Source organism: Rhipicephalus microplus, chromosome 1 (genome assembly GCF_043290135.1).
Source record: "Rhipicephalus microplus isolate Deutch F79 chromosome 1, USDA_Rmic, whole genome shotgun sequence".
Classification (NCBI taxonomy): Eukaryota; Metazoa; Arthropoda; class Arachnida; order Ixodida; family Ixodidae; genus Rhipicephalus; species Rhipicephalus microplus.
Window position 1 is genome coordinate 231799546 of NC_134700.1, and position 22928 is coordinate 231822473.

General features: G+C 48.9%; 1 protein-coding gene across 1 annotated transcript in view; it reads left to right on the forward strand.

Moving 5' to 3' along the window:
• The window catches only part of LOC142811633 (steroid receptor seven-up, isoforms B/C-like), a 156213-nt gene extending 136866 nt beyond the window's left edge, over window positions 1-19347 (forward strand). The window contains exon 4 of the mRNA XM_075891588.1: window positions 18933-19347. Within this exon, the coding sequence (XP_075747703.1) occupies window positions 18933-19207 (275 nt within the window). The 3' untranslated portion in view covers window positions 19208-19347. The remainder of the gene's footprint in view (window positions 1-18932) is intronic.
• The last annotated feature ends 3581 nt before the right edge of the window (window positions 19348-22928 follow it).

Here is a 22928-nt window from a genome sequence, read left to right on the forward strand (position 1 = left end):
CCGAACGAATGCCGCGCCAGGCCTTCTCCACAAGTCCTGGCACTCGGCGGGATGTTCCTCGCTTTGTATCTCCGGTTTTGGATTCTCTTCACCTTGTTGGCCTTTTAGCGCGCTTGCGCGTGCGCAATGAGGCGTTGTGTTGGCCGTGCACATTCATTGCGTTAAAAAAGAAAGTGTATCTGACATCATTGAGCTGCGAGGCACGGTTGGTCGTCACATGTATGCACCTCTACAGAATTGCAACGATAAGATGATGCGAAACGGGCATCTAGCTACAGTGACGGCCTTCAATCTGTTAGGTAGTAAGATTAGTGTCCGTTGTAGATATCCCAGATTATTGCGCCGGTGTTCTCACTTGATACCACTACCTAATGAAAGCGTATTACAAAAGTTGGCGGCTTCGCATTGCTTAGCTTTAGGGCGCCGAAAGAAAGATGAAACGGTGTATGTGATAAATGATAAAACAGAATTACTTATAACAAGGATATGTATAAAATTACGGTGTAAAAAATAAATAAAATAATTGTATAAGAATAAGAGTAAACGTCATGTCTAATTGGTAGGTCGTCGTTTTCCTACCTTTAGGGATATTAAGAATACTTATGCCCTTCTACATTTAGTCGCTATAAAAAGAATATGTATTTTTATGCTGTATTATTGCGGGCCATACCGTGGAAAATTTCAGAAACAGCCAAGTAATAGCCGCCTTTTCAACAAGGCATCACATGTCCAGTGCAAACAATAATAGGAATGGAAATGGGCCCTTTCGGAAGGAAGTCCTTTCTGGCAAGGTGTGCACTTCGATCATTTTGCAACCTTTGTGTATACGTAGCACAGAGGTGACCCCTCCCTCCTCCGACGCCCCGTATGGAGTCGCCTGATGACCATAGAGCGCGCCTCATTGCCGCACTGTGTCCCGGACACTCCGAAAGAATGGAAAACAGATAGATATCCCCGGGCTTCACCACCTCAGCTGACCGCAGGAAAATGCAGTGCGAAAAAGCACCGCCGCCAGGGGCTCTCGGTGTCGACAAGAGGCCATCGGGGAGCAAGACAAAGTACCTCATCGGTGGCATTGAGAATAGGCTGCTCGCGGCCTTATGGACACGAGCCCCTGGACACCTCGCTAGGGAACGTGGCCCTGGCGTTGCGGAGAGCACCGGCAGTGAATAAGGCGGGGGGAAGAGGAGATGCTAAGAATACTCTCGCAGGGGACAAACGTCCGAGCGGCTCGCGCCCATAAGCAGCAAACGACGCGTGCCCACAAAAGGGAGCCCAGCCGTATCCAAAGACAAAAGGCCGGCGTGAAGAAGCCCGAGATTGGAGCGTAGAAGTGTAGGCTAGAACGAAAGAAAGACTAGAGAGGAACGAAGAGGATGCAGTGGCGTACAAAAGACGAGGTATAAGACAGAAATGCGCGGCAGACAAATAACACGACGATGTGTAGGGCACGTGCGCAGAAAAGCGCGCGCACGCACAGACAATGGGAGCATGCCTTTTGACCAGAAACAGCGCGATGGCGTGAGCGCCGCTGAAGCACATAACAAATGAAGCAGCTCGGGGAGACCCCGAGGGCGCGACACGGAGAACAAGGCGCGTGGAGGCGTCTTCGCGGTCCTATAAGCGATTCCCCGGGAGGAGCACTATGCGTGGACTGCGGCAGTCGACGACACCTCGGGGACCTCGTCCGCGGCTTTGCAGTGATGCCACGGTCGCGAAAACAAACAGAAGGACACCCGTACGAACGAGCTGCTACCCATCTCGCCCAAAGTTCACCCCCGCGAACTGCATCTCGCTCGTTGGCATGGTTCGTCGGTCAGCGGCGAAGAAAACGACGACAGTTGCTGGGCAGAGATGGGAGAAGGGACGGGGGGAGGACGTAGGACGTTGTCGGGGAACGCTGGGACATTTATAAAAGCCACTGGAGGTCGGTCGTTGTGGTGGCAAGCGAAAATGGGGCGATTAGGCGGCCACTGAGCCGAGACCCCCTTTCTTTTCTTTATTTTTTCCCCCTTTGCACTAGCATCGTGGCTCGTTTTGTCGGTGACGAGTTTCTTTTTCTTCTTTTGTCATAGTCAGTCGCCTGTAACGTCCGGGGCAGCGAGAATGACTGTCAGTTGCGGTCGTTGTACCGCAGTTTTTTTTTTTTTCGCGCTGTACCTGCGGTCTCTAGACTCCGCTTGATATGAGCGATCAACGTAGGGATTGTGGAAGAACGTGGGTAGCTTCCGTACTATCGCGACAGCGTTCCGTCGTTGCCGGTCACTGATTGCTCCAACTTACGCGACCGCTGAAAATGACCACGTGCCGAGTAGGGCTGAAGTCAAAATGGGCGAACAAGAGAAGTGGTAGAGGAAAGCGATTTGGTTTAATGGTTAGGAGGAGTGTTCCCGCACTTATTCGAAATGCGCAGCGTGAATGACATTGCACTAGGAAGGTGTTAAGTTCGTTGTACGTGCAGTTTAATTTCTCCCCAGTGGAACCGATGATAAAAAGAGCACCGGTTTGTAAATACGACGCCACAAATTGAAATACTTAACATTGTATGTGCCCACCTTGGTGTTCATCAAGTTGCAGGCTCCTTTATGAGCATGACAACGTAACACCTTCCGGCTCGTGAAACTTCCGACGCGCAGGTCCAAGTCCCCGGGAGGACTCCTTAAAAGTTGGCAGCCTCGCACCAGAGAATTCCAGAGCTTCGAGAAATAGTCGGCCTCGCGAAAAGCGAGCTTCGCCTGGAGGATTGACTCCCGCGCAAATGTTCGGGCTCTTGGCGACGCGCTCGTCCGGAACAAACGCCGAAAGAAAAAAAAAAAGATGCAAAAGGATACGCCAGGGAACGGCGGGTATCAGAGCGAGAAATGGCCACACAGTGCCTCTCCGGGCCACAACATCGATGAAATCGAAGGATAATAAAAAGTAAGAGGAACGTACGGAGCGCCGCCGTTCCCTCGAAAGTCATATAGCGAACAGCCGACAAACAAACAAGCCAGTAAGCTAGACAGCAAACATGCAAAGCATTGCTGGAAAGCCAAAGCGTCAGGGCTGGGAGGGTGGACAACTTGGGAGCAAAACGCTACAAGTGCGCATAAGGGAGCGGACATGCGCAATACTCTCCGCGGGCACGACTTCGCCGACGACCGTATAGTATTTGTATTTGCTTACAGTCTCGTTCGTCGCCGTTGCCCCCCTCCGTGCGCAGAAGAGAAACGCCGGCCACCGACGTCACAGTTCGCCGTGAGCCCCTCCTCCTTGCTGTCATTTTCTTGGTGCCACACTCCTCCACGTTTCGGGCCCGCGCTTATTTACTTCATTTTTCGCTGTCGCGTCCTCGGCTCGCTTTTTCGTCCCCACTTTCGCATCAGTTTCGCTCCGTTTCGGCGTATTTTCTTCTGTCTCCGCGTATTTGTTCGCATCTCTTCTGGGCCGCCCCTTTGCTGCTTTTCGTAGCCCCGAGATTACGAAGCGGCTGCCCCCTGTCGGTCGCCAGTGCGCCCGAAGACATATGGCCTCTCGCCGGCGGAATCGCGCCGCGCCAAAACTCGCGAGATATCCATAAGCCAGGGTCTAAGGGGGCGCGCGGGCGTTATAAATATAAGGATCTATTCCGCGAACGCCATCTCGAGGCAAATACACAAACCACCACTGCGGGGCCCTATATCCCTTATGACTCGCCCTCCCGCCTTTCTCGACTCACCTAACTCCCCTGCTACGTACCATGAGTCCGCTCGTGGGAGCGCGAAGTCACTCCTTTTCTTGTTCTTTATCTACTAAGTTTTACTTTGCTAAAAGAGAATGAACGATGCAGGTACCACCGCTCCATACTCGGGCCAACCCACTCCGAACCCGTCTCTCCCTCTCCTCTCGGCATTTGTGTCTCAAACTCGTACTCTACCTAAGTGCGCCTTTCCTACAGCTTGCCAGAAGGTGTAGGACGTTTGGAGATTCATACATGCGCACAAACTCAAATAGAACAGCGGCTTTTCTGAGCCACGCGACGAGTAGAATGCATATGAGGAAGAAGCAGCGGGAGGGGGGATAGGCCGGAGTGTCGAGCACGGCGTCGCACATTACTCTCCCCCCCCTCAACCTACCTCCCCCCCCTTTCCTCCACGCCCCGCGAGAACGAGGGGAGTGGTGGCAAGGACATTTACATCTCGCGAAACATATCGGCACCGTAAAGCACGGGCCGGCGACTTCGAAGGGCGCCGCTGAACTGCGCCGAGAAAGAAGGAAGAGATGTCGAGAGACAGGTTCCGCGAAAACAAATACGCTGGAATGCGGGTCGCATTGTTTCTTTCCCTGCCTTTTCTCGGATCGCGGGGCGCCGCTCCCGTTTTTTTTTTCTTTCTATTTTGTTTGTTGGCCTCCATTTCCGTTTGTTGGTCCAATCTTGGTCGTTTCTGCGTTTTCGCGCACTCGGCTTCGTGGACGTTCGGCTGGAAGGCTGCATTTTTCTTGTCGCTTCCGTCCTGTCTGAACTCCGGAGGATGAAGGGGCCCATCATTCGCATACATTGGAGAGAATAAGGGATCTTCGGGGGCGAAGCGAGTAAAACGTCGTGTTTATATATATTCGCCCACGCAAAGACGGGCCAGCGTGCTTTAGGGAAGACGGAGGGACCGGCGTCGTTGAGAGGGGATGGCACGTTGTGGTCTGTCCCGATCCGAAGCTTTGCGACTGCGTGCGTCCGTCGCGGACGCTCCAGAATGGATGGCGTTGTCCCGAACGCATACGTTGTTCTCGGTCGCGAATCGCGAAGAGACCTGCAACGCCTGACGTGCATTGCTGGCCTCACCTTGTGCCTTCGGGAGGGCGCGTGGGCAGCCCAACGTATGCGTTGGCGCGTGGGCTCTGTGTTTATCGTGTTTTGCGCGTCGTATATTGTTCGCGCGCGCGTATTTGTTCGCTTATGCTTTTGAGAAATGTCGAGACCTCTCCCGGACGTGGCGTGGCGAGTGTATATATGGACAGTGGAGCTGAGAGGCACCTCAGAACGGCAGATAAACGATCTGAAAACTACGACCTGAATGTCGAAGTGAGTTTGTTCTCCTCGGGTCATAAACAAAAGACTGTCTGGGTGAAGGGGAATGCACAAGTTAAAGTCCTCAGTTTCTTTTTTTTTTCTTTCTTGAATTATTTGCGCCACCCATTGTTCTTATTGTTGCCGGCAGCAATTCATGGTTGTTCTCTTTCGTTTTATCGTTATTATTTGATTTTCTTTACTGGTGCATTTGTGGACTTCGGGCCACTACCTCATATAACGACATTTATTCTCACGAGCACGTGAAAAACGAACCTAGAGAGATTTTCGCGACGTCGCTCATTCAGTCTGCCCGCACATTTTCTCTTTCGTTAGTGCTCGCTGAAGTCTGTATACTTTGCTCTAGGTACTTGTGGAAAATCTAGGGCCTTTAATTCTTACTTAATGCGTTGAACACACGTACATATAGTAATAGAGGTATAACAAGAAAGTAGAAGATACTAGTCTGAATGGAGGAGAGATGATGAGTGGTTAAAAAAGAAACTGTTGGGCGAAGAAGAGGAATACATTTGACAGCGTTAATATAGTAGTACAGTCGGTAAACACACGCTAAGGTCCGTATATTTGGAAAAGAACGTTGTTTAGCTTTCTGCGTGGACTTACGTGTGCGAGGCCATGTGTAGTCAGCACGCGGTATTTATGCGAGTCGTTGATCGTTCTGTTGACTTAGCCCGTCTGTTGTTTTGTGCTTACGTAATGGCGTAGTGCAAAGTGTCTTGACCGTATGCACTTTTGTGCCGAGTAGTTTACACGTGCATCTCTCGCTCTCTTACTCGCATTATTTCACTACCCTCTTTTTCTTTCATGTTTGCACCGTAGAACGACGTCTGCGTTGTGTTTGAACTAATAAACCAAAAAATATATGCCAGGTAATGTGCTTTGCAACTTACAGGGATGCCATAGAACATCACGCTTAAACATTACGTATGCCCAATAAATGCAATAGCTTTGTTTCGCTTAGGAGTGTCGCTTCGGAAGGAGCACTAGTGTTTACCTGTGACGTATCCGAAGGCATCACAATAGCACGAGTAGCAAGAGTTACTATTTCTTTTTTTTTTCTCATGTATTTTTTTTTTGGGGGGGGGGGGGGGGGGTGTTGATTGCTACCTCAAAAAGAGCGCATTCTCTTGCGCGAGTTCTGCCGGTCGCCGCTGCGAGCGTGCGTGTCGACCTCCGGCGTGGAGGAGCGTGCGCGCGATTGCGTGCGTGCTGGTGGTGATCGCGGAGCGTATGCAAATTAGGCGCGATCGCACGGGCTTCTTTGGTCGGGAGTGCGCAAGTAGTAATTAGCTCTCGCGAACGAGGACGCATTAAATTCATTAGCAGAATCGTAATTCAGATGAAAGCAAACTACCGCTTCGTGGAGGGAAAAAAAATAATGGAAAGGGATAGCGAGAAATAAGTTTGAAACATAAGTTTCGAATAAGTGTGTGGAAACGCGAGCACTTTAACCTCGCCCTGTTTCGCAGTTTGAAGAAAGAGTTTATTTTTTTGTTCGCTAATTTTAATAGTCTTTGTTTAACAAAAAAAAATGGAAAAACAGAGGGTATGGAAGGAGAAGCGGCTGGTGTGCAATTATGGCGCGGCGAGTGAGAATTTCGGCACTTTTTGCGGGACTTCGCCACGATGCGAGTTCTCGCGAGTTCGCGCAGTTCTTTAAATCGAATCAGACTGAATGATTGCTCGAGTTACCGCCCCTGCTCCTGTGGCGCCTTGCTTCGTGATCTGTATGTGCTTTCATCGTCGTCGCGGCTCCTTCATTAGTCCGCACAGCAGTTTCTCTCTCTCTTTCTTTGTTTCTTTCTTTCTTTCTTTCTTTCTCGTATAAAAATGAAGAAAAAGTATTGCGCGAACTTGAAACATTGTTAAGATACGTTGCTCCTTTTGGTTTTGTTCATAACGCTGCCTTCAACACCTGCAAATTTATGAGAACGCTAAAGCAGTCTTGGAGTGCAGGGCGTGGTGCTAAGCTTTATGGAATCCTTGTAACATATATTTCTGGGTTTCCTTAAAAAATTCACCCGCATGCTTCCGTGTTGCGAAGAGAGGCAGCTCGATAGAAGAATTATATAGCCCTGTATGGTTTTTAAAGCTATACCGTTTTTCTAACTTTCTTTGTTCTATATTTACAGGAGCATACTTCAAACTTAGAACCTTTAGTACACATCGTCCGCTGTAAAGTCTTGCGCTGTGAAGAGCAAGTGGTCCAATTTCAATTCCGGCCATGGCGGTCGCATTTCGTTGGATGCCAAGTGCAAGGAACACCAGTGTTCCTAAATTTAGGTACACGCCAAAGAACCCAACGCCGTCGATAATGACTTGGTGTTCTCCACTCTATATACCGGGTAATCACATTGCGGCTTTGGCATGCAATACCACTGAAATCATCATCGAGTCTGGTGCACTTAAATGTGATTTGGTAAAGCATAAACATGCTTTGGTTAAGCGATTTCGCACCGAAGACAGTTCGCAATAATAAATAGGTGCTTATGTTAACCATGCCAATAAGGAGCACGGTTTCGTGAACCTCAGCCAAGTCATTCCTAAGCAACTCGTTTTTTCGCGCTTCTTGGGTCCTTAAATCTTATCCCTATAGAGCCAAAGTCGATTAACGTTTCGGCATTCATATAGTAATATTTATTTGGCATTGTACCAGCCTTCTTCTATAAGCACGTGCCTCGTGGGACTTGCTGCTGTTTTTGCACGTTAACGGAAATTATTATTAACGCGTAGGCACCGAGTTCCCCTCTGCGCTGCTATTATTACTCTGCAGGGTAAGCGGTGTTTTCTTACGCACTCGCGGATGTTGGTCGTGCATAAATTACGTCGTGAGTGTATTCGCGACGTGATTATTCAATTTTCTCTAACCTTGCCGTGTTTCGTTTCTATTATTTTTACCGTTCTTTACTTCGAGGACGTGAGTATAACGGAAAAGAGAAAGGAAAGGTTGTTGCAATCTAGTAGGTCGTACCGCCTGACTTTCACTGCCAAGCGATGCAGCTGTCAAGGCTGTTCGGTTTGGAGTAGAGAGTCTTGGAAATAAAAAAAAAAGTTTCTCAATTCAGATTGAATCGCAGTGACTTCTTCCATTTCATGTTTACCCGTTGAAAGGAGACCTCTCTTCATTCATCAGTCTTGAGCAAAGCGTGTTCACTGGGCTAATCAACCTCGGAAGGTTAATCAACCTCGGATACAAATTATATAGACTGTGCAAACTTTTGCTGTTTAGTTCCGTGCCTTATGCTGTTCAATGTAGAGCACTTGACCATATTCAAGGCGTCATGCTGACGATGGAAGCAGTAAATTATCACTGAAAGAAGCCGGCATTTATTCCTAGCGATAACGCAGTATAGGAGTTGAAGTTTTCAGATAGTGGACACAAAGTAAAGGAATGGTGTAAGCCTTGCGTAAATTAGCTTGCAGATTAGGCGCATGCGCATTAGCACGCTGTGTGATTTTGTCGGTCGCCAAGCATTATCTCGTCTTATTGTCCTAAACACCTAGATTAACATTGTTCGTTGGCGCCGTAACGTGGCCGTGATGTGTTCGAGTTCTCGGGAGCAGTTTATGTGAACACGCTCGCGGAAACGAATGGTGGACAACCGGTGACTCGTTCCGTTTATGGGCATGACTCTTCGCTTCACCCGTATATACAGTCCCTCTCGCGTGCAACTCAGCGGGCAGTTGGCCTGACGTTCTGTGCGCGGCAAGGCAATCATTCTCATACGTTTATGCGCCACGAAAAGGGTGGCTGTGTATACATTATACACACCATAACGTAGTGTCGAGCCGCTTATATAGTTTATACACAGCGCAACGACTCCGGCCGGGGCATCGCACAATTTGGCGGCGCGCGTGCACTTTCGCCGGACACCTGAGCGCGAAGTCGGGGCGGCCACCCGAACAGCCCCTCGATGAAGCTGCCCTCTTTGGGACTAAAGTGCAGAGCAGGCGGATTCGAGTGGGTGGTCACTGCGAGCGTGCAGCTAAACTAATTTCCGTCCCTGTGCCGACCGCGGTGTTCCTGCCTCTGCGGCACGCTCGCCACGATAATCGTCGAGTTGGCCGGTGCTTTGTGCATAGCGAGCGGCTTCGTTTACATATAGCACGCCAACCTAAAGCCATCTGCCCTACATTGTCCGCGAGTATAGGACTATATTGAAAGGGCTGCGCTTTGGCGGCGAGGTTCTCACTTTTTAAATCAAATTCCTGAAGTGCGTCAGTGTGCATATACTGGTGGTATGGAAGCGTTTATGTCGGTTTAAACCTACCACCGTAAATGGCTCCGGAACGAGGCAGAAACTAATTGTGTACACGTGGCAGAGGCGCTGACTTGCGACATAGGTTTGCTGCGCGGGTTCTCAAGACGAACAAGCTTGGTTAACCACAGTTTTTAATGATGGTTTGGGGTGATCGATTATGTCGTAATGTGGTGAATGGTGTAGATCGCTTTGCCTGCAAGTCTGGTTCTCTCGGAGAACATTGCTTGTTCGGCATTTAAATATAAACAAATGAATACAAAAATGCACGTTCTCGACGCACTTGATGCGTCTTGCGCCGCGTCCTTTGTGTGTGGACACTAATGCAACCTCTGTCCTCCATCAACCGTGTGCTTCATCGTGCCTCTTGAGGGGAACTCAATGTAACGCAAGAACGAACAAAAGTCTCCGTTAAGCAGTCTTCATATATCTCTAATAACGTACTTCGTCTTTGCGCGTACGTTGCGGATATTTCCACCGTGCAAAAAAGAGTGAAGTCACTATTGAGGAAAAACATAACAGAAAAAGACACAGAGCTTTAGTTATACACACTAAGACGATTCGAAGATGAAAGGCATCTTTTTTTTGTTTTGTTTTAGTCTATATGCTAATCCTGTCTCTTTTCTCCTCCTTCCAAAAGCTTCGTACGCATGAAGGGACGTCATAAACTTTCTCGATTTGTGATGACATGGTGACGTCATCGCGTGATTACTTTTTGCATCATTAGTAATGACGCAGCTGTCGTCTGGCCAATATTCGTGCTCTAGGTGGCATCTAATTCTCTCGCCTCAATAAAGTCGTTCAGCACGTTAAAGAACCCCAGGTGGTCTAAATTTCCGGAGCCCTCCACTACGGCGTCTCTCATAATCATATGGTGGTTTTGGGACGTTAAACCCCACATATCAATCAATAAAGTCGTTGAGCACATAGCAGACATGAAACGCGCCAGCGAGGCTCTTAGCGCGTTGTACGCGGTAACCTTCATTGGCCTGTTGTCGGTATTCTCACTCTCACGTACTTTTATTTCACCATAATTGAAGTTCAGAGAGAAGAGAAGAGAGAATAAAATGAGGGAAAGGCAGGGAGGTTAACCAGAAAATGGAGCATCCGGTTTGCTACCCTGCACTAGGGGAAGGGGGAATGGGAAAGAAAGATTGGAAAGAAAGTGAAGAGGGAAATAATTAAAGTTAATTTTCAACTTGCCTTTGAGAACTCCTCGTGGACTTGTCTCTCGTTATCACACGTGATCCCGCGAGAAAGCGTGAAAATCTGTTTCGTTCGAAAACCGCGTCGCGTATCTTAACATCGCCTTCTCGGCACTGCCGTGAAGCCGACGCAGTTCGCACGCGGTCAACTGCAGCCAAGGCGGGTCGGGTCGTAAAAGCGCGCGCTGCCGCCGTCGAGCCACCGAGATCTATGGAGTCGGCATAAACGAGCGATTAATCATGCTTTTTTTCCGACGCGCGGACACAAGCCCTGTCGCAACAGTGATGCCCCTTTGTTTCGTAGCCGCCCGTATGGGCCCTGCGGGTGAGGCTGATGACGGAACAGTGGCGCCGCCTCGCTGTAATTTCTCACACTCCATGGCTCGCATGCAGAACGACCAGCTCAAATCTGGGACTTGTTCGTTGGCGGCCTACCAGGCGTGAAATCTATACCGGTCTTTAAAAAACAAACGAAAAACGTCCCTCCGTACGCTTTCGCGCGAATTAATTCGGCTGTCGCCTGGGGCTCTGCCCAGGAAACTATACGACGCTTTTAAGTAAAACCAGATCGGCAGTGGACGTGATCCGCACCGATAGAGCGAACGTTTTGACTGCCAGCAAGCTCGTAAAATCTCGTTCGCACGCGCGTTTACGTGGTTATAGTTTTGCAAACTGAGGTCGTGGCCGGTTGTTCCGCTTCACTCGTTTTACTAAACGTGTAGGGGAAAATAAAAGAAAGACTTAGAATTAGATTCAAACAGCTTTCGCACTACGACGGTCGTTCCCTGAAAATCGAGGTGCATAATTTTTCAAAGCTCTAGATTCGAATCTTACTGTAAGACGGGAACAAAGGGAGCTTAGTATTTAGAGCGCAACTTGTCCGCTGGTATACACCGTGCGGCTACTGTATACGTGTCGCACTTCGCAATAACTTGACTTTGCGCAGTTGCGGCAGCGTTCAGGCTTGCATAAGGATTTTGCGAGTTAAGGCCAAACCTCATAAGCGCGAAAATGCACGCGACAGCGACAAGCGATGCGACGTAGATCGGCTTCGCGCGATCAGTCGCTAGCGCAGGCAAACCTCACTCACGCGACGGCTTCGGCGAGCGAATTCCACTGTTGCTGGCATGAGGCCGTCTACTCGCACCAAGAAAACCGCGTAGCGAGCGGTATGCAATTCAAAAATAAGATATATTGTTGTGTAATGAAACGGAAAGTGTTTATTATTGCCTTGCAGCACTTTTTTATATGCGCATGCGTAATAAACATTGCGTTATTTCTTGTTGCGTATACGTGACTCGGGCAGGGTCACGTGCACCTATGTAGTCTTTGTCTTTTCCGGTATTTCGCTATTGGCTGCTTGAGCCCAGCACTTCCGGGCGATGAGCGACGGTGAGCGATCGCGCGAAAACGAGCACGCGACACGTCGCGCGAACGCCCTGTTTCGTCGCTCATAGCGTCGCTCGTCGCTGTCGCGTGCATTTTCGCGCTTATGAGGTTTGGCCCTTATGCACAACTGATATACCTATACAGAGCCTGCTTCAAACGTCGGTACACGCGAGGAGATCGAAAAGCCGGTGAATAACACGAGACACGGAACGCAATGCATTTGAGGAGCCACGCTTCAGCGCCTGCCATATAAACGCGTGTGCACCGGCAATTCTCTTAGAAAAACAAATACGGAAGAAAACGAGTTTTCGAGCGTAGCGTATGGTATGCTTGCATATCCCAATATAGGGCGAACCGTACATACTGAACGTATATCCATGCGCGCGCGTACCTCAAGGCATGAACAAAAAAAGTGAAGCACAAGTCAAGAATATGAATAAGTTCATATCGCAGTGAAGGTACATTACCGTGTGGAAAGCATTTTAAGATGCTCAACCTAGACTCTTGTTGTTCTGTTTGGTTTGCAGCACGTCAGCACCAAGCGCTTAAAAGGCAACTCCCGTCTTTCTTTCTTTCTTTCTTTCTTTCTTTCTTTCTTTCTTTCTTTCTTTCTTTCTTTCTTTCTTTCTTTCTTTCTTTCTTTCTTTCTTTCTTTCTTTCTCTACTACTTTTACTATAGGGATTTCTTCTGCAATGCATCTGAGAGGCACGCCTAAATGAAACGCAACTGTACGCATCAGAGCGCTGTGGAGGCCTTGGAGAAGGAAGTTCAGCGAGCTGTAATAAGAGAGAGCGTGGGGTGTGTGCGCGCGATACACGCCGGAACTGGCCATTGTCGATTCCTAATGAGGAGGACTCTGAGCGTCTCGCTCCCTTAGCCTCGCTCCTTCCAATTATTCCGCGCCTAATTGAATACGGAATCGCACTTGACGCTGCTCGTATCACAAGGCTCCATAGCGGACTTAATCTGCTACTCGCACTCTCGATCCGTGCCCGGCATTTCTGAACAGGGGACGGAACGGAGACGCAGCAACGGCATCTTGTTTATTTGTGCGCTCATTTATTTACTGCTCTTTATGCCTCGCGAGGGTCCGCTTGGTGTGGACAGGTTGCTGCCCCCCCCCCCACCTCATCCACTTCCCCTCTGGCTGTTCTCTAGTTTTTCATCCGCTACATAAAAAAAAAAACTTACCTTAATGGAGTGGCTGCTTGTTTGGCTCCCTGGCAATATTAATACAGCGCGTATGGCTGACACTTGCAAGCTTCATTTTTTTAAGACCTCTCCTTTTCGCTTTTTTTTATTCAATCGTTCTCCTAATCAGGAACGCGTTCAAAAGATGAAAGGCGGCGCTGAATTGAAGTGTCTATTGAACGCGACAAACTGGACGCTGCGCGAAGGAAGTACCACTATTATTATCGAGTGGTATAAAAAACAAATTATTGCATGAGGCGCCTTGTTGAAGAAGTAAAGCACAAAATATATCAGGGACTTTTCGCTGAAGTGTGATTTCGATGATCCGTGCTTTGTGGTTCTAGCTATGGTTATGATATGAACCGCAAACAGGTCTGTATTTTTGTTTTTCTTTTGGAGACGCCTGAATGTGGATGCGCGTTTACTTTGTTCTCAAATGTCTTTTCATATGTGCCGCCACATGTCGCTTCTAACTTCGTGAATGGAAGAATAACAAGCGCTGAGCCCACATAATATAATTAGAGCGCCAGCCACTCGCCACCTTGCTTCTTATACGACTGCTTGAATATATTTGTCCCACACGAGATGAAGTCATGAATATTCAGGCAAGGACGTGAACGGCCTGTTGGTTCTGTAGTCTATACAAATGGAACACTGGGCAAGCAAATTACAGTGGCGTCAAGTCTTGGACGAGGTTTTTGAGTGCGTGACGGCTTACGCACGCTGTAGTTTGTTTTGTTCTTTTTTCTTTTACGGATGTGTTGCTTATATACTTTACGCTGCAGTTCGAACGAATGCGTTGGCTGTGATATGTGGATTGAGTCTTGATGCTTCATACTCATCTCTTTCGATTTGTACTTTTCTTAGATGTTATCGATGACTAGAGGCGCTTTTCTCACACGATTCTCTTTCGAAAGCTTGTCATAACAGTCTCGTCGATCCCACTCCATGGGGTTCAGGAAATACAGGTTCGAATCTTCTATGTTTCGTTATAGCCTCCGCTTCGTATTCGCTAAGCTTATCGGTTAGCACCACGTCGTTGTTTGTGAAGCCATCGACTCTCACGAGGCTCAAATAAAAGAAAAAAAATGAAGCCGGGTTGGGGGTGGGCGGGAGTTGTTGTACACAGCTAAGGAAACCAGCTGCTGGGAGACACCGGAGTTATAGCGACGTTTCCTTTAGTAACACAACGACCGAGTGAGCTGTCGTTTCTCTCCAAGCATTTCCGGGCGAGCACTTTCTTCTGTCTTTTCCGAATATTCACAGACAAGAAAAAAGTTGATATGAAATTTGTGGTTCCAGTTCAAGTTAAGTGTTATAGTAGATATATATGATATCAGAACATAGGTTTCCTTCAAATGAGGACCAGATAACTGTCAAGCTATTTACTAATGATTGAACGAGTTGATTGAAAAATTTCTACGTGACCTCTGAAATAAACTTCGGCGGCGTGCCGAACGCCGAAGTGCTAGTATCGACACCTACAACATTTTTCCTAGTGCATGAAACTAACGGGACGTGTAAAAACAAAAAAAAAAACGCACAGATAAAACAAGGACGACCACAAAGGCTCTAGTGTATAAAGCAAGCTAGATCATGCGCTTCGGCAAATACATAAGTGCAAAAAAGTCACGACGTGGCACGCTAACACACATGTGGTTGGAATTTCTCGGAGTCACTGTTAGAAAAAGGTTCACACACTGCAGTTGCGTAACAGTACGCACGCAACGCAGCTGTATAGTCGCGCGCGCATTAACACCACCTCTGGGAAAATACACGCCGACAAGAAAAGGCCGCTGTATGTGGTATATAATACGGCAGAAAATAGCCTCAGCCAAGCCTCATTTAGCTGGGATTTTCCTCTCTCCCCCATCCGTGCGTTTCTAGTCCTTTATTTCACGAAGAACCTCGTCTCTTAGGCCTATTCGTCCCGCTGGCGCCCTCGTGTTAATTGCTTTAATTGTGCGCGGCACAGCTTGCGCTTACGGCCCGTCGTTTATTATTCTTTTTTTTTCCCCGAATCGAAAGCAACGAAGAGAGAAACGAGGTCGCGAACAAAGAGGAGTAAAAGTGACAACAGCACGCTATAGATGGCGGGGCCGTGGCGACAACGCAACGACTCTCGCCGAGCTTGTTTTAATTAATAAAGCGGGGAGAGAGACACGAGCGACGCGGCGACCCCAGCCTTTTCTTCGCCGCTGCCGCTTCTGCGTTGTTCGCGCACTGCGGCCATTTTCATTTCTAATCTGGACTTCTTACACCCTTCCCCATCATCGCGCTTTGTCTCGCCTCCCAGCCCCCTTTCTTTCCCCCTTCAACTAGCGATTCTTAGTTCCCTCGCTGTTTCAGTAGTGGGCCTCGGGGGCATTCAGAAGGCGGGGGGGCAGCGCTGTTAGAGAATAAAGCAGGAGAGCAGCGGGCTAGATTGAACGCTGGAGTACAAGGCGTCGTCGCGCTTCCGTTCTTTTGAAGCTTTGTCGCCGCCAGGCGCGCGTGCCACATGCATGCCCTCCTCTAGAGCGACTTGTGTTTGTGTGTTCCTCGCCCCCACCCGTGAAACAGCTGCGATTGTTTTGTCTGTACGAGCGCCCAAGAGTTGTCAACGGGGGTGTGCGACTTCACGGGATTCGTATGGCGGATATATGTGGAGCAATCGTCGGCTGCGATGCTGAGGAATGAGGAGGCGATGCGCTGCTTTAACCAGGCGGCGAATGACGCTGGCGCTGCCACGATTATGCGTTTCTTTTGAGCCGGAACTGCCTGTGTTGTGGAATAGGGTGAACTCTGATTCCCTCCCAACAACAACAACAACAACAACAACAACAACAACAACAATAATAATAATAATAACTGCAGTTTTACGTCCCAAAAAACCACGGTATGATTTTGAGAGACGTCCTAGTCGAAGGCTTCGGAACTTTTCACCGTCTGGATTTCACTGACATCGCACAGTACTCAGGCGTCTATCGTTTCGCCTCAATCGAAAGGCAACCTGCATGGCTGGAATCGAACCCGCGACCCTCGAGGTCAGCAGCCGATCTCCACTGTTCCACCGAGCCGGATAATTCCCACTGCATGCTGAAGCTGTTGCCGTAATCGTCGTTGTTGCCGCCGTTGTTGTTTTTTGTGCGGCAGTGGCAACACAGGAAAACAATCCCTTGACCTTCCGATTATAGAGCAAACGTGAGAAACCGTGCGTTGAAAAAGAAAGAAGTCGAATGTGCATTATTTGAGTGTATGATTATCGATTTATCAGATAACTGGTTCTTTTCAGCTCTTACAGTCGTGTTGTTGTGTATTCCTCTCTCTCTAAAACATACGGCACGCTGAAGTGTTTGCAGAAGACTATTCATCATGCTCAGTCGATCAATCAATCATTCATTGAAGCAATACAATGCAATGATAAGCAGCATTCCCGAAAGCGCTTTCACAATCCACATTGCTATATAATAATAATAATAATAATAATAATAATAATAATAATAATAATAATAATAATAATAATAATACGGTCAGCTGAAAATCAAGAGCAGCCCTCCAAAAGAGGTCGCGAAAATTGACTGCAGTAACTTTTGCTTCATGCAGGAGCTGATGATTCGGGGTATTGGTTTCCGCCGCCACAGTCTGGTGAAATGATTGCACCCATCATTTACTCCGCGACATCGACGATGCACTCGCGCAAGCGGGCAACACTATCTTGTTCGAGGGCGTATACAACTGGCCCGTGGTAAAAGAGAACGAACGGCGCGGACCATCAGAGCTGAATTTAATAGCGTCCCGGTCAAGCCGTGGCTCGGCACCTGCGCCGCAGCCGATCACGACTTGACCTTTCGACCTGCGGAGTGAGATCGCCCGCCTCCGCTTAATTCACCCTCTTGTCCACCGCGTTTCATCCGCCAGCCATTGTCTTCTTTCTTAACTACTTTCTTTTTGTTGTACCCCCGTAGCCAGGACGCTTCTTGCATTCGTGGCCCAGATGAGAGAAACCAAGACTACCGCGCTGCAACCGTTTCTTTTTGTTTTTTTTTGTTTTTTTGGTGACCCACCCAGGCCGCTCGCAGTTTTTGACGTGGGACGAGAATAGTCGGGTTATATCGCGGGTGTGTAGTTAGCCACGTCCCACGAACAAACAAAGGAAAAAAATAATAAAATAAACGACTACAGGAGCCGTTCCGTGCAAACGCGCGGATCTCGGGCCAAGGGGACCATAGACACAAGCATGTAGTGCAAGACATGGTAGTTTAGTTTTTGGGCCGTCGAGCCTACATTTACGGAGTTATAACGGAGAGAAGGCCCGCGGTGCTGAATTGCTGACGAAGGCGCTGCTGCCGTCGAGGCGCAAGGAAAAGCAAATGACGACGTCGACGTGTGTGCGCGTTCGTCGAACGTCGTAAAAACTGCGCCGCGCAATGTCTATACGCTAAGTACTGTCCACGTACCGCGCAGTAAAACTATATGAGCAAAGCGGTGACGCGCAACACACCCATGTTGCCGTGCAGCTTCAGCTGCGCGCGCATTATAAAGGATTCTTAACGATGCCCGAAAAGGTCGCGCGCCGTTTAACCCCAGCGGCCGCGGCACTGTACACGCCGGGGGTCAGCGGAGGTCACAAGGTGAACGCGAGAGAGAAGCCGTATATATGTATATGCACGCGCGCAACGGCTTTGGTATAGCCGTCCGACACCGCCCTCCCGAAATAGCAACGTATAGTAGTACATCGCCGCCACCCAACCAACGGCTGGAGGAAGCCTGCCATTTCGACCGAAGGCACATTGCAGAAGGACGTGTAGCGTATGTATGGACGAAGCGCGCACGCAGTGCTGCCTTCCCTCTAATCTTCGGCGCGAGACAGACAGGTACTGCGCCTAGGACAAGATGCTTACACCCCTGGCCGGGCCAGAAGATAATGCGGGCAGAAGCGAGAAAGAAAACAGCGAGGGAAGGCTTTTCGCGACCAGCATGGGCGGTTGCTCCGCACCGGTTCGGCACTGGTGCCGTGACACAAGACGTCGGGATCAATTAAGCGCACGCGGCCGGTCCCGTGGCTCCGCGCAGAACCGTTAGACGCTTGCATTCGACCTCCCTGCTTTACACTGTTCTTTTTCCTTTAGCTTCCTGCTTCTTTCTTTTTTTTTCTTTTTTGCGTGTATGCATGTGTGTGGTCGGACGAACGGACGGCTTACGTGCTTCACCTCTCTCGCCTTGTCGACCGTAAGAGAACGGAGTGCCTTTTTTTTTTCGCTTTCCTTTTCTTGTTCTTTTGCGCAATGTCATTGTTGTCGAATTGTAACTACGATCTCCATTACCATTGTAGTCCGTCCTCTGCGCAATGTGTCTATGTCTAACGGGCATATCGGCAAAGAATGCTCCGTATACTTAGGAATCTGCTTTCTCGACGTTTTCGCCGACTCGCTCGTGCTTGTTACTGTCACCGTGCTTGCACGAGTAGCCTCTATACAATAGTTCAGAAGACTAGTCGCAGTGTAATTGTTGGTGCACATTTCCGGACTCCGGCTAGCCCTGATGAAAAAAAAAAACATTAGTGAAAACGAAAGCATCGGCCAACGACACGCTATTTTAGTAGATAAGATCGCCTACATCCGACACTGGTCACATTTTATTTAATAAACCGTCATCAATATGCGTGACAGACCCGGTGTCGTTGTTCACGATGTGCGTGCGTTAAATACGTGGACAAAGTCGTTGCAAAAAAAAAGAACAACAAAAAGTCAATGTCGGTGCATATTGTCTTTCTTGTGGCCGCGTGTTGCTGCGGCGTCGTCGTTGCCCGATCTTTTTCGGTAACCTAAATCTAACCTTCCTTCCTTTTCTGTTTGATGCAGACGCCTGCGGCCTCTCAGACGTGGCGCACATCGAAAGCCTGCAGGAGAAGTCCCAGTGCGCGCTCGAAGAGTACTGCCGAACGCAGTACCCGAACCAGCCGACGCGGTTCGGGAAGCTCCTGCTGCGGCTACCCAGCTTACGGACAGTCAGCTCGCAGGTTATCGAGCAGCTCTTCTTCGTGCGCCTGGTAGGCAAGACGCCCATCGAGACGCTGATACGCGACATGCTGCTGTCCGGCAGCTCGTTCAACTGGCCCTACATGCCGCTCCAGTGACCTCCGTCGGGGGTCCACGCGACGTTGGACCCCTGGGCATCCTCACTGCTGCCCACTGCTGCTCCCCTCTGGCAACCGCTGGCCACCGGCCCCGTCGCGGCCACCAGTCCTCTGGCTGCCGAGACGGCGGCTGACGTGCTCGGCGTGCCTCAGGACCCGTTCCGCAGGAATGGCAAGCAGCTGTGACCTGCTCCTTGCAAGCGCATCGCGAGACGTCGCGCGGCCATCCCATTCCACCCGGTGTGTTGTTGAGACGGCGGCATTAAGAAGGTCTCCGCAGTGAGTGGTCGGTTCAAGCAGCGCGCGGATACGACGTCCTGCAGCGGCTGCCTGTGGCTGGCAGCGTCTTGAGGTTCTTCGTCATCCTGGTCCTCGAAGTTATGCCTATGGTCCAGGACCTGTGCTGGATCGAGGCGCCCATCCCCTCATCGTGGTCGGCGTGCTGTGTAGAGCGCGTAGCAAAAAGCGGTCAGTGCCCGGAGTCAGTCGGCGACCGCTAACTCTAAACTTACAACAGCAACACCGTCTTGTTGCCGGTGACCTCTTGACGTTCCTCGACACCACTGTTCCCTCAGTTCCACCTGCTATGTTGGACTACTAGTAGATAACGTTTAGTGGCCTGCGGACACGTCACTGATGAAGTCGCCTTGCCGCCGCTCTTTTCTCGAGTTTGCGAGAACTACTGTTGGCTGTCTGCTGTCCAGGGACGTGAAAGGGAAGTTGGTAGCTTGAAAAGGAATCATCTGGTCTCGAGACATGCGGATCGTGCGCATGGAAGCAATGATTGTGCTTGAACACGAGGTTATGCGAAAAACAGCGCATGAGCAACGTTGTATTGTACAGGGTAGGGCGCCTGGAGGCTGCTAATTTTCCAACTGTTCTGCGTTGATTTTTCTATTGAATGTCACAGTTCAAGAAAAAAATTGCCAGCAGTGGTGACATCTGATTCGCGTTTTCCATGACCCTCAGGCATTAGGGCGTGCTGTCATCGAATTAGAAAACTACAAGACCTTGAAAGAAGCCCCTGATATGTTCAAAGCGCTGCCTGTCGGGGAAGTCCTGTGCAGAGTCGCATCTCAAGAACGTACCGCAGCTTGGCCGAGATCTTCCGTGGTTCTTGTACTTAGACTCTCGCCACTCAGCGCTGTTTACAACTGCAAAGAAGCTCGCTTCTGCCCTTTATCATGCTTGCAGTAAATTGACAGCCAGACTAAATGCCACTTTTCCCGTCTGCTGCCACATCACCGGTGATATCAGTGAGCTAACCATAGTTAATGTCAACGTCCGGTGACAGAATATAGCCGACAGAAGCCTGCGTCACAGCGGACTGTGCGACGGTGCAGCGTCAGACGCAACTCGAGTTTGTGAACGGGCGTGTGATGAACACCGACAAACGAGGTACAGCTCAACAGTTTGGACCGCAGTTCTCGCGAGACGCAGAGAACAATCACAGTGTGCAGTGTGTGTTCGGACAATGCATCTTTTGTTCTTGTAAATACGTTAGTGACTGACGAGCGGACCAGAAAAAAAAAAACGCAGTGAGCAGGACATGTTGCCTTTCAGGGCAAACGCTATAGCGAGATATCCTTTTCAGTGTACAGATAATGCATACATATTCGCCCTCTCTATTCCCCAGAGTAATCTGTCGAAAGTGTCGCTGCTGCTTCTCCCATTGTCCGCTGAATCACTTCCAGCTCACCGCTCCGATACCATACCATACCACAAATTGCTGGATAGGCCGTCTCGAACCTTTCGAGTGATAAAACAGGGAGTCGTATTCAAATGCTCGGCTTGCCTCGCGTGTCAGAAGATTCACACCATGGGTGCCAAATTTACGCATCGAACCCTCGTGCGGAGGCCAAATGCTCATCCATTCTCATTCATTCACATCCACGGAGCGGACCTTGTACGCTTAAGATATGAGATTCAGTAGTTGCTGCTTATTATTTGCCCTCGTCTTACTGCTGCTCTGTAGAGAACATCTACGAAAAGAAAAGCTGCAATGAAGGCGCTGTGACCATGACATCATCCTAAAACGATAAGAGAAATTTATTAGCTCATTCCTTCGTACTTCCGGAGTTAAGTGAAAATTTTTGAGTGGTACAGCCCGTGGCGTACAGGTACCCCGGTTTTTAGAGTGTCTTCAGAATCATGTGGTTTTCATCTTGTAGTGTAGGCACGCCGTTGTTTTAATTTGTCGTCTCACCCCGTCATCTCCTAGCTTTCGCAACATATAAACATTAGTGCTGCTGCCAAATGAACGCAAGTGTCGCCGAGCATCGAACACGTAATGGCATCTAAAAACAGTCCACAGTTTTTTTGTTTTTTTCTGAATTGACGACAGTTTTAGAAATATACATGCTTTGGAGCTAAGCTATCGTGACGTCTGGCCTTTTGATCTACAGTGGTGTTTCTCGAAGTTTCAGGCGCAGGTTACGTAGCGCCACCACAAAGCCGTCTTCGTTTTTACTTTCTTATCTTCATCTATGGATCGATGGCAACACACGCGACATTCTTATCGTCAAAATTATTGCCGAATATCTCCGAAAAAGCACCTTTCTTGAGGACAAATTGCAGGGTAACAAATTGAGGTGTTGGTTGCCCCGATGGGATTTCTTGAGTAATCCAAATTTGAATTTCCGAAGGAACGCTGAAGTTGAATAACGTCGTCCTTGTTTGGCGAAAGTATATATGACCATCATATTTTGCTAACTCTCTGCATGCTCCCTTCGGAATGCTCATAAAAGTGAGAAAGCCCGAGTTGCCCGATCATTTCTGTAGACAACTCGTTTTTATGGAAGTATGAAGCCACGGCGCAGAGATATCCACTTGTTGCGAGCCGCCCTGCCGGTTCCCTCGTTCTTCTAGGCCATAGCTTTCGCTTCATGCATTGTGCGTCATCAAAAAACGCGTCCCCACACACATCTCAGTGACTGCAAGTAACGACTGCTAGTGTCTCAAAACAGTTCAGCAGTCGTTGATCTCGGCGACCTTCGACACCGTTGGTTACACTGTATAGTTCTTGCGCTCATTTTATCCCATCTTTCACACGGACAGACAGCCAAATTAAGCCGTTATATGATGAAGAAAAACACTCCACAGCCGAGCTGCATTCGTCTACGTGTGTACTCAATTATGTGTGCCTGTGTGTATGTGTGAACGTTGTACACATTGTGGTATTTTATCAGTGTCGATACAGCGTCTTTGTCCTGTTCTATCTACCCGCTTCTGCTTTGTGAACCTCTGACATTTTTAGGGTAAGAGAAAGAGAGAGAGAGAGAGAGAAAAGATATCGCCTTCCCTTGCGGTGCGTTTATTCATGCTTAGGTGCTTACATAGCGTATAAAATTATTTAAACTATGGTCTGCGCGAAAAAAAAAACGTTGAAAAGAAGCGTTTCGCGATGAAACTGTCGGCATGATCCTATGAGGTACTTAAAGTGAGTTGCAGCTACCTCAGCTTTGCGATTACCTGGATTGACTTAACGCTAACCTGGAATCTAGAAGAAAAACACTTTTACTCACAATGATAGTAGAGACTCTGCATTGCCTTTTTTACCAGCCGAGAGTCTGTTAACGAACAAAAAGATAAGTGATCCGAGAACAAAGCTCATACTACTTGCGTGTGCTATAGCCACCACAGTCAGATTATACTTCTCTCTGGCCAGAGTAAAACGTAGTCCATTGACGCAGTGCTTGGGGAGAGCGATCAGGGGTTCACG